The 12,046-nt window shown below is 36.4% G+C and overlaps 1 protein-coding gene across 1 annotated transcript in view; it reads right to left on the bottom strand.

Annotated features, from left to right (window-relative positions):
* Positions 1-12,046, bottom strand: part of MYCBP2 (MYC binding protein 2) — a 190,672-nt gene that overhangs the window by 57,815 nt on the left and 120,811 nt on the right. Inside the window, exons 50-53 of the mRNA XM_084260757.1 lie at positions 11,722-11,819; positions 7,629-7,745; positions 6,724-6,864; positions 711-785 (exon numbers count right to left, since the gene is read on the bottom strand). Coding sequence (XP_084116883.1) covers positions 711-785; positions 6,724-6,864; positions 7,629-7,745; positions 11,722-11,819 — 431 coding nt within the window. The remainder of the gene's footprint in view (positions 1-710; positions 786-6,723; positions 6,865-7,628; positions 7,746-11,721; positions 11,820-12,046) is intronic.

Raw genomic sequence — 12,046 nt, 5'->3', positions numbered from 1 at the left:
TAGCTTTCAAAGCAAGTTAATGCAAGCTGAGGTAAACTGGTTCAGGGAAAAATAGGTCGGTATGTTTTAAAAACAATTTAAATATTGTCTAAATGCTGATATAACACTAAAGTTTGCTATTCTGGGAAGAAAAGAATCAGGGGAAAAACAAGTTTATAAGTCTCTAAACCAGTCCGTACAACACTGAGTTTCATCTTCATTACAAAGTTCATATGAAGATACCTTGATCTGCAAGTCACTGCAGGGCTGCAAAGAGATTTAGACAATTTAAACAGCTTAACTGTACATAACATAGCTTGTTCCTATAACTGTATAGTTAAAGAAAAGATTAAGAACAGGTTGAGTATTTATTAATATTTGTAGCTTTACTCATACAAATATAATCTTATTAGGTGCTGCAATAACAGAAGTTACTAGTACATCCTGCATCAAAAAGACAATTAAAGTCTTTTACTATATTACTATGCCATCTCTGTGAATTTCTAATTTGGTTTGTTAAAAAAGGAGACTGCTAATTATCAATTAATGAAAATTCAATCATCTGCCCTGGTATATTTTTTCTCATCCTAAAGCCAAAACACACAGCTACAGAATACTATGCAAATCTGCTATTTCCTGTAAAAGTAATTTGAAGTAAAACCGACTTCAAAGAATATTTAGCATTCTGAAAACATGAGATACAGTGTGACTGTTCCTGTCATTAAACTCACCTTAGGGGGTAAAGCTTTGGAAGTCCATGAAAAAAAGTCCAAATCCCTTACTCCTTGGCTAGCATTAAAGACATTCTGAGCAACAAAGTTTAAAAAAAAAAAAAAAAGACATATCAACAAAGAAGTGGGAACAAAGAAACACTGGAGGAAGAAGCTTGAGGTTCTACAATGCAAACTTTCTCCACAAGTAAATATACTACTAGAATGTTTTGCAAAAGGAAAAGGTTTTGTTTTCCTAATTTCCACCTGAGTCCATTCCTCACCATGGCAAATCATCCATTAAACAAAAACAGTTTAGTATGTCAAAAGCTCGAAATGGATGTAGTGTGTCATGCCATTTACTGAAATTAAGGGCCAGACATTTCTTACAAAGCTTGAGACTTTGTGCATAGAAATCCCATGCTTCTGTTACAATGAAACAGTCGTTGGTCCCATCACAAACCACAATTTTATAGCAAGACAGTCTGCTCTTCTGAAAGGTAATTTCAATTGTTGCAGGACAACTGCACATGGACTTTTAGTCAGAACTGGAAAGATGGAGAGGGGATAAGCTCACTGCTGATGAAAGCAAGTTCACTTGCACAGAGAGATTTCATTAGTTTGTACATCAAAATCACACTCTTCACCAGAGCCACAATTTTCAGCGATCACTAAGATTAGCTTTGTAAAATATACAATGAATTTACTGGTTTATTGTGAAGTAGCATAAACCAAATGGAGCTGCCAGAGAGACGTCAGCAGTTTTATAACCAACTGCCTATACTATAAAAAGGAGCACTGCTGTTCTGTGCTTCCCCCCTCCCAGAACAGCTAGGATAGAATTTTTTAATCACTTGAAAACATGAAAAAGAAGCCATCTTTCCTCTGTAAACTGCTTTCTGCTCATTTCAAAGAAACTTCGACTGCTCCTGTCAAATTAAATAATTCGCAGTACAGCATAGCAGCATTAATAATCAGTATTTATAACAGATTTACTTTGGTAAGCCACCATTTTATATATGTATATATGAACAGAGGTACCAAAATCTTATTTCCTATCCCCATCCTGATAGGGGAACCTCGTGAAATCCCTGGACAGCAGTCACATTAACATTTAACAGTAGATAAAGAAAAGGCAATGAGTCCCTTTAAGCAGAAACAAGCACCAAACACTCTTAGTGTGCCTCCATCTGTATTTGTTGAAAATACATTAATACATGAAAAGTAAGCAAATCTGGACCTCTAGTCATAACAGAACCAAATCATCCAGCAGCACAGTTTGCAAAACTTCCACTTACATCAAGTTCCAGCAACGCAAATGACTGGCAGTTTTGACAAAACCCAGGAAACTGTTAAACACCAGCATTTCTTAGAAGATAGTACCTCTACCCAAATTTGAGAGGTTCTAATGTACAAGTGAGATACATTTGGGGGACTGGGGAATTTTGGGAGGGTGTTAGTTCAAGAAGACTTTCAGAGTAAGGGCTTACAATTTGACATAGACTATAACCACTATAAGAAGTCCACATTTGTGTAATGAGAGTGGACTTCACAGGCACCCAACACAGACTAATGGACAGATTATTGTGCTTTGCAGCATCTCTCACATTTTGAGAAACACAAACTATCCACACTTAAAATATTTAAGTATTGTTTCAAAGATCTGCTTTCGTGTGTTATGAAGCCATACTTGTAATACAAAAAAGAAACCACCAGCAGTGGGACTGTGCTGGCTTAGCAGCACCAAAAAGATCAAAATAGAAGGTTCCCTTTGCTCTGGGAATTCTAGATGTTCCTGCTTATTAGCATACTGTACACTAGTTCAGTTGAACAGATAAGGCACATATTTGAAAATGAAGTTTCCATTCTGAAGAATTAAGTTTTTGTTCTTCTATTACATACAAGCTTTATAATCACATGCTGTGATTTATAGATTTTTTATTTTTTCTTTCAGCTCTCCCCTTCCCGAAATTATTTTTTATTTTTAGAATTCTTCCATTAAATTATATTTTTTCCAATGACGTTTAAGTTTCAGAAAAAAAAAAAATATTACTTCATGTCACCACAAAAAAATTAGACACATAAGAAGCATTTAAAAACCTCAATACTATTTTTCAAAGCTAAGGCTTATCTTAACCATCTCGACATTTTATCCAGCCTAATCTCACTCTCCAATTGCTTTCCATTATGGCTAAAATGATGGTAGTATCTCTTGTGAATGTCCTTCAAGACATCCACAGAACATTTGGCTTGCTGAGGTTCTGAGATAAACCAGTGCACACTCTGCACTAACTTCGACATTTTTTTTTTCACTGCAGTATCAGTTTGGAAAGCTTGCAATTCCTTAGTCCTGTTTGCCTATGGTGGTCAGGCATAGGCATACTGTAACTGGGCAGCAGGGTACTATATTCCTTATAATATAAAGTTCTGACATTTAAAATGGGGTAACAGAACTGTATTTAGAATAGGATTTTTAAAAAAGTTAAGCTCCAGAGCTTACTCAAGTTATTTTTTATTTTCCTAGTGTGCACAGTTTTATGCTGTGTATACTTTTCTCCTGAGTACTGTGTGTAAGCACAAATACAGAACTGTCCAGGTAAGGAATTTTATTTTATTTTATCACAAAAATACGCCAAAAAAACCCCAACCCAAACAAACCCCACCATGTCACAAGACCAGGGAAAGAAGACCATATGCAAAATGGCACTCTCTTAAACCTCATACTCTTATCCAAATTAAAATTAATAGTCTTATAATCATATTACCTACAATGGATTTGATGTTTAATTTTAGATCAATGGCTACAGAGCAACTCCTGGTGAAAGGGTGTGATTACACAGCTTTTCTTAAGGTGGTATGCGACCACAGTTCAAATAAATAGTTTTGCAGCTGTAATAGACCTCTGCTCTCTCATGATCATTTCTCTTTAAATATAATAGCTTTGATCAAAACGTACAGAAATGGTGTACACAGGATACTCAGTATTTCTTTTAGCATAAAAGATACGGTTAATGTCAAGAGAGAAACACAAAAGTAAACACAATATATTTGCCAGGAGGACAGAAGGCTGATATTAACACTGCTGAAAAATTCTTTTTCCCCCAGTGATGCAATAGAAAAATTCATGCTTTCTTAAAAAAATATAGTTTAAATGTATTTTGTAATTTGTACAAAGAAATTTTATTTACTGAAGGGATGATTAGAAAAAGTCTATGGGCTTTAAGTAATGTAATAGGAGTTGCCAACTCAACACACTCAGGAGTTGGATAAAAACTGAGTCTAATAAAAGTAATGTGACATTCATTTGAACAGGAAATACAGTGACTCAGTCAGCCACTTGATTTTCCATTTGTATTTTCAGTCACATGACAGACTTTTCCCAGTCTGTTTCTGGCTCCTGAAACCAATACTGGCAGAACAGCTTTGAATTCCAAAATCCTGTATACTAACAGATTTTTGAACTGTGTTCTGCTCATTGTGTCATTCTATTACCTGAATCAACAGGAAAGGGTGAGCAGATACGGATTATTTCAGAATTTCATCTCTCACAACTTTCATCACCTTTAGCATTTATTGCTTATTCAAACATCTTTTGTTACACGAGCCATTCACCCCTTTAAAGACTCAATGATCAAGTTTGACAACAGTCCTTGGACATCTTAGGAAAGGACAGATGTATGTTTTTGAATAGTCCCCTACTCAGCAATCACTTTAAAAAGAATTTTATTTTAAAACAGTATCACTTTATGTGGTCAGTATTTGCCTACACCTCTTTTTTCTTACTAAAAAAAATATGAGCTGACAACAGAGTTTACTGAATTTTATCAGATTGCATGGTGACTAATACTATGATAGCACACATTAGGGACTAAGGCATTCAAAGTAACCCACTGAACATTGACTTCTGGGGCCTTCAAGAGAGAAAGTAAGTGTTAGAGAACATTTTTTCCTTCTCCCTCTTATTATTATGAAACAAACTATCAATTCTTCATGCTTAAATATGGTTATAATAAAATTAAATAGCTTCAGGACACTAAGTCCTTTCAAAAATCTGAAAATGTAAGACAGATGCAAAGAAAACTTCCATCCAAAGACATGAAAACACATGTCATCTTATACATAACTACACTGCTGTAACAGCAGCTTTTTAGTATACTGGCCACCGGCTCCTTACTGATCAGAAGCTAAGAATGCATGTGATTTTTACTTTGTGCCATTATGGATGTAATAGAACTGGTTAGTTAAAAGAAAGTTAGTACTATCTACCAACTCCAAATAATCCAAATGACATCAAAACTAATTCACAGCACTACGGAAAAACAATTTATCGGAACTTCACAGAACCAGAGCAAAATGCACAGCAATTAAATGCTAGTTTTCACATTTAACTGTACCTGACCTTAGACAAATAAAATCTGAATTATCAAGTTTATATTATCAAGTTTGAATACTCAAGTTATTTATGACAGGCATTTCCTTTCAAGCTTTTCTCAGCACAAGGTATGTTCTTCTCGATGCATAAGCATGTGCTAGTGCCATTTGAAATGTACCAACCAGTAAGTTCTTGCTAACCACGTACATAACTGCTGAGCCCAAAACTTTTCCCCATCACAGTTAAAAAAATTCCAGGAATAGAAAAAAATGAAATAAAATCTAACAAATATAATGCCCATCCTGTCTTACAATACTGATGCATACAAAATTAATGTTTTGTAAAAGCACACTATAGCTAATTTTTCATGAGTACTACTTTCTAAGGCCAAAAATACATGCAAGATCTTAAGCAAAGCTTGTATTTTTTTTCCAAGGTTTTAAAGTATTTCCTGAAGTAGATGCATACACCTGTCATCACAGTGTTCCAGCGACTGATGACTGAATAGGGAAATAATTTGCTTCCCAAACGAAAGCACTTCCCAAAACAAGGATTTAATTAAAAGATATTTCCAAATACAATTTAATCAGTAAATACTGTGTAAACAAGAAGGTGAATAGTAAGAAGATCTATTCACATCACATAAGTGTTTCTCAGAACATGGGCTGCAGCCATAGGAGATGTACAAATTGCCATATTCAGCTCCTAACAAACAGCACAATCTCACTGGAACTGAGAGGATCTCAGTTCTTCTGTAACTGGAAAACGTGAACAGAGTGACACTACCTGACTGGCAGCAGGTGTTTAATTTGGCCAATTATTAATGAACTGAGTTCCATTGCAGTAGCAGCTCACTTATAACAGTGAGCCTAAAGCAAACCCAAACAGCTGGATCAACAATTAATCTGGTTCTCACATTCTGCCCAGTCTGGGGAATGCACAAAACCACACAAAGGCCTGCACTTCTATAATTTTTTTTGAGAAACAATGGTTTAACCAATATACATTGTGTATTTTTTATATTTTTCAACTGTACCTTGTTTACAGAAAAGGCGTGACTTTTGAATTGTAGTGATGGTGATCCACATTAAAGTTACCCAGACAAATTGTGCTTACTCTTATTATAAATTCAATTTCTTACATAAGACTTCATGCCCTGGGATTTTTTTTTATTAGTTCGTATATTGATAACTCAAGGATTCCAGTACAGAACTCACAAAAAACATACACAAAGAACAACAGAGCCTGAGGAACGTTTCCAGTTTTCTTAAAAAGCCTCAAGTACACTGATCCACTGCAGGCTGCAAGCCTCTTCCGAAGCCATCACATCAGTGGGCCACTTTATGGACAATGACATACTGCATGAGAAGCACCTGCTGCAGACCACAACCTAATATGATTATGTTTTGTACCCTATTATAGTGGTCCTTTCACTTTCGTTTCTCCTCTAGGAGAAGAGACTTCAACACAAAAAGCCTTGTACCTTTCTACACTCCACCCTCATTACACAACAGCCCTCAGAATTGCAAACACATAGAAGATAGTATTTGGTAATTAAAATATTGTTTACCTCAGGACTCACTTGCAGCCTTAATTAAAGAAAGTCTTGTAATGAGGATAGAGTGTACTTTTGGATATTTTTCAAAGGCACCTTTTACTTACGTCAACAGGTACCAGAAGGCTCTTGCCAAGATGTTGGTTAAAAGAGAGACACCAGGCTTCAGTGTAACCATTCATGTTAGGAACATACTTCTTTATTGTCTCATCATTCAGCCTCAGCCAAACACCATCATCATTGTGGATCTATGGGAAACAAGCAACAAAAACGAGCCATGCCCTCCTGTAACTATCCATAGCTAGTAAGGATTAACAGACTTCAGGCAAACAGACAATAGTAGCAAGGAAGTAATGATCTTCACTGTGCTGACAGAACATAGAAGAGGCAAAGAGAAATATTGACAAAATCAGAATCTCAAAGCAATGGGAGGCATATCTCCTTTAGAGGGCAAGGTGCAAAGATAAACTTAAATCAGATCATGCAAAAGAGTTGCTTTGAGAGAGAAGAGGAAAGCAAGCCAAGCCTTCGTAAGCTTCATAAGTTCCCCACTTTCCATTTCTCCACTGCTGATGTAACTTCATAAATTGCAAAAATATCCCTTGCATACGAGGTTAGATTTTAAGAAAAATACATGCACAGCAGTCTAACACACTAGTGATCTTTCAGAAGTCTAAGTGAAAGATGGAATTAAAGTGACACCTACACCTGAACTTTTGTGTCGAGTTGAAATAGTACGTCATGAACAGCTAAATCCTTAAGAGGTATTATTGAAAGATGAACTCTGGGAATTCTGTTTCCTTATATCAGAGTCTCAAAAGTTTGTTACACGTTTTCAAGTAAGTAAATTAAAAGGAAATGACAGCTTGAAAAACTAAATTAGTAAATATTTAGAATTTTGCAATTTATACTCTGAAGTTGTATATGCCAACATCTAAACATAAAAAACAACATTATTTGCATTAATGTTACATATTAGCCCAATTTTCAACAGAAATGTCTTATTAATTACCTCGTCAATGAAAGTGATGGATCCATTGACTTTCACTATGCCTATTTGCTCACTTTGAAGGGAAGGGTGGCTACGGATACGAAGCCCTGCACTGTCCTTGGCCACAAATTTGCGAACCTAAGAGAAGCAAAGGAAGACAGTAAGGAAGAAAAAAATTGGAACAGAGCTCTCAGAGCAAAAAGAAATAGGTTTAACAGATTCTGAAATGCTAGTGACAAGACAGCAGTCTTAGAGTTACAGTTTGTTGCTAGTTTCCCATGGCTGCTGTGTACAACTTCAGGTTTTTATTATAACCAAGAAAATCATCATGTTCAAAAAAGAAAAATCCCCTAAAAGTGCATTGTATGAGTCTGGGATATACCACACAACATTCAGTACAAACTGCTGATTCTTTTAACCATCTTGTACCCTCCCATTTCACTAATTCTTGCAAGTTTCAAGGGTTTTGCCTTTTCAAATTTAGTATTTCCAGTAACTGATGAACTCAGGATTATTGGTTCTCACTTGTGCTACCATAATATTCTGTTTAGTTAACATTTTGGCTAAATTTGCATATTTTTCTTAGCTAGAGAGTTTAAACAGCCCATTTAAAATAGGAAAAGTCCAGATCATTCTACTACTTTTATTTTTCAAACAGGTACTTTAACAGTTTCTCCCTTCCATACACCAGAATTAGATCAGATTCTGCTTGTTGCTAGTTCAGATTTACTACCACCCCCAAAACCTCACAGATGTTAATCACTGTGGGTTTTTTCCCACCAAACACATTATCAAACACTTGTCCTATACAGAACAACTGTAAACCTTCCTTTTCATTTCTGGTTTTAAGAAGTACTTATATTCTATGCATACCATATAAATCCTCTCTTGGAATGTTATTTTTAAACTCCACACATAAAACAAACAAACAAAAAATCAAGTTAAGTATGGACTCAGTATTTTACTTAAGATGAAGCAGAGAACGATATGGAAAGAATAAACTCACGGAAAGGTAATGAAAGGGAACAGCTGAATGTATTTACTTTAAGAAATGGTACTTATTTTAGGGCTAACTAAAAAGGCATCTAAAGAATTTCAAATGTAACTTACTCCAAAATGTGCAAGGTTTTGCTTAGTAACTATCCTGTTACTCCAAGGATTTACATTTCTCTCAACAGGCAAAACTAAGACTTCCAGGGTCCTTGTTGATAGCGTAAGGCTGAATCACTGCTGAGAACATTCTCAACATAGATGAGCCTATAAACAAAGCCTTGCAAATTAGGGGTTCCTGCATTATTACCCCAAAATATTAATTCAGAATGGGTTGGCTAGAACTAAGATTAAAAACTTGACTTTAGAGGAAGAAGAATTCACACTCAAGATTTGGATATGCACAGCCCCTGAAAGAGCTTCATTCCCCTTTGCAGCAGTAAACTAGTTAAGAGAACACTTCAAGCTGCAACTATAACCTGTTGAGGGGTCAGACCCATTGACAGACAACACAACAACATGCAGATCAAAAGTTCTTTTATGCTTATTTCTGACCACCATGAAAAACTCAATTATCTGAGGCTCCTTTGGGACACAGCACCTCTTTGCTGGGAATATTTCTCTGTGGCGCAACGGTTCAGCAGCTGTCCTGTAACACCCCCACAGTCAGTTCTTTCCATGGAGCATACACAAAGTGACTAATGCAGACAGGCACAGCGATGAACACGGACGTCTCCCTTACAGCGCACAGCGGTTTACAAGGGCTTTCTGTTGCTGTACATTCTTGTCTGGGGAATCTGAAAAGAGCTACGCCTCGCAGCACAGAAAGAGGAGTTGTCTAGGGTACAGCAACCTTAACAAGGTGGTTAATCTTCTATGAAGTGATGCAAAAACCACCCCCTGCTCACAGCTTTTGGGGTTATTATTTTTTGCAGTTGATGTTAGCTACTTGTTCAGTCATGTGAGGACAGCTGGAACAGTCAAAACAGGTCAGTTACCAATCATTCCAGTACCACTCCTGCCCCTTTCCAATTCAGCTAAATTATGACTGTTTTCTTCTAGTTGGTTCCAACTACCTTGAATTATATTACATAGCTTGAAAGAGAATGTTTCCCTCAGTAGGATGCGGAACAGAATTTCCTGCAAATTAGTTAATCTAATTTTCACAGGCAATGAGGCAGCAGCAGCTCTTATGGGTCATATACTGAATATAGGTCAATATGAGAATCTCATTTACCAACCTGGATGGCAGGAAAACCAGATTTTAATTAGACTTCAGAAACTAGAGAATTAAGAAATCAAAACAAAACCACAGTGTAGCATCCATTTTCAACGTATGATTCAAGTTTGACTACAAAATTGGAATGTTCCACACTCTCAAAATTTTTTTGTTTTTCTGGCTGAGAACAGATCACTACTGAGAATGTACTGTTTGTGTTATTTGGTTATAACTACCTGAAATTTTGGGCTGACAAATAAGGGGAAAAGGAGTAAGAGGCTTTTAGAGCTCAATTAAGCCCTTTTTTTCCTCAAAAAACCCCCCATGATTTGGTATACTGGACTGTCTCAGACCAATTCTTGGCTTCAGAAGCATGGAGCACAGTGCAGTAATTACCTTTACAATTCATAATGCTGCTATTCATACACAAATAATTATTCTAACCTCATTTGTTACAAGATTTGTTACGACAGAAGACAGACCACCAATGAAAGGTCTAGTGTATTTTTGCCGCAGACTCTGTGGACACTATACACAGGACAGGAAGATGGCTCCTCTTTCAAAGAGGCTACACCTCGGCACAAGAAAACTAGACATGCAAGTGGAACAACACAGGAAGATGATGAGAAACTAGGCAATGCCTAGGTAACACCAAAGGCTTAACTTCTGTCACGTAGTTGCCTGACAAAGTGTAGCTATTATGTACAAACCAGTCACCTCAGTCCCCACTGCAATAAGTAAAAAGAAAGACAGTGCCTTTATCCAGCAACTCATCTCATCTTAGACCAGATGAGAGTCTCCCTTCAGTGACAGTAAACACAACATATGATGATCAGTTAGGATGGAGGCACCATTAAGTTCTCTGCTAATTAACATAATGAAGTAAGCAGGAATTCTTCCTTCCAAGAGAATGAAGGAAGCCTAAGAATTTTAGTTTTTTAAAATGCAGCAAGTGATAAAAAAATTGCGTGGAAACTACAGGTAAGTTGTTTATTTTTGAGGTGTGGATACAGGGAAAATCTCATGGGGGCAGAAGCGGTCATGGGATGCACTTACAGCTGGGGAGCTGTATAAAAAGGTTACTGTCTCTAGGTTATGTAGAGCACTGGAAAACCAATCAGAACATGCTGTATGGGCAACATGTTGAGAAACACCTGATCCTTTTTATTACCATGCAATTCTTAGAATTCTGAAACACCACAAGATTGTCCCTCCCTATCTTATTACAGCTGCAAAGGTGGCTATTATCTTTTAATACATTTACTCCATGATACAGATACTCAGTGCTTTATTTTAATATCCCTTCCTTCACATGTAAGAGGAAGTGGAAGATGGTTCCCTCATCTGGGAATGCTCCTTATAGCATTTCCACATCACCTACTAGCTTTCCCTCCATTACTTGTGTCTAATTTAGTCCTTCAGGGTGGGATGGTAACATGAAATGGGAAAATCAAAAGCTACAGACAGAACAACTTTTAAAAATAAAATCATAATAACCCAAGAAAGCAAGATATCCTGAAGAAACTAATTTTGGATTTTTGGAGAGAGACCCTTATCACAAAACTAACAAAATCTTTGTAAAGCCCAATTCAGTAATTTCATACTATAAGTATCAAATAAAAAGAACTAGTAACAGTGCAGAAAGCAGTCTGTGGTTGTGCAATGTTTGTGTGACAAGACTAAGGCACTTTCCATAGAACTTCTAACAGTTTAATTAATTGATAGACTGGAAGAAAATAGAATCTATCCTTTTATCCAGCATACTGGTTTTGTTTCATTCAGCATATTAAAATGATCTGCAAGTACCCTTAAGTTTTGCAGCACCGTAACGTAACAAAGTGTACATTAAATACTAACATCCCACCCAAATATAGCATTTGTTTATTTATTTCCAGTTTTCCAAACCTTGTTTGGCTGAGGCTCTGCTTTCGGTTTAATAAGCTGGGTTCCAGGAGGTATCATTCCCTTCGGAGGATCTTTTACTTTCACTTCTAGTCCAGCATCTATAAGCAAACAAAGACTATGTTTAGAAAAAAATTAAAAAGGCCATAGTCAAACAGTAATAGCTGAACAACTCTGTTTTAGAATTTCTAGAAGTTAAACCTAAGCAATGGATGAAGATTTTAAAACCCATGTGAAAAATATAACAACTGGTGGCTTAAACTACGGGGTAAATTTTGTCTCCAGTGATGGCAGACTAGAAAAAAAATGCAACCAAGTACACTGGAAG

Source organism: Gallinula chloropus, assembly GCF_964237585.1.
Source record: "Gallinula chloropus genome assembly, chromosome: 1".
Classification (NCBI taxonomy): domain Eukaryota; kingdom Metazoa; phylum Chordata; class Aves; order Gruiformes; family Rallidae; genus Gallinula; species Gallinula chloropus.
Note: the sequence above shows the minus strand (reverse complement) of the source record. Positions and strands in the feature narration are given on the sequence as shown.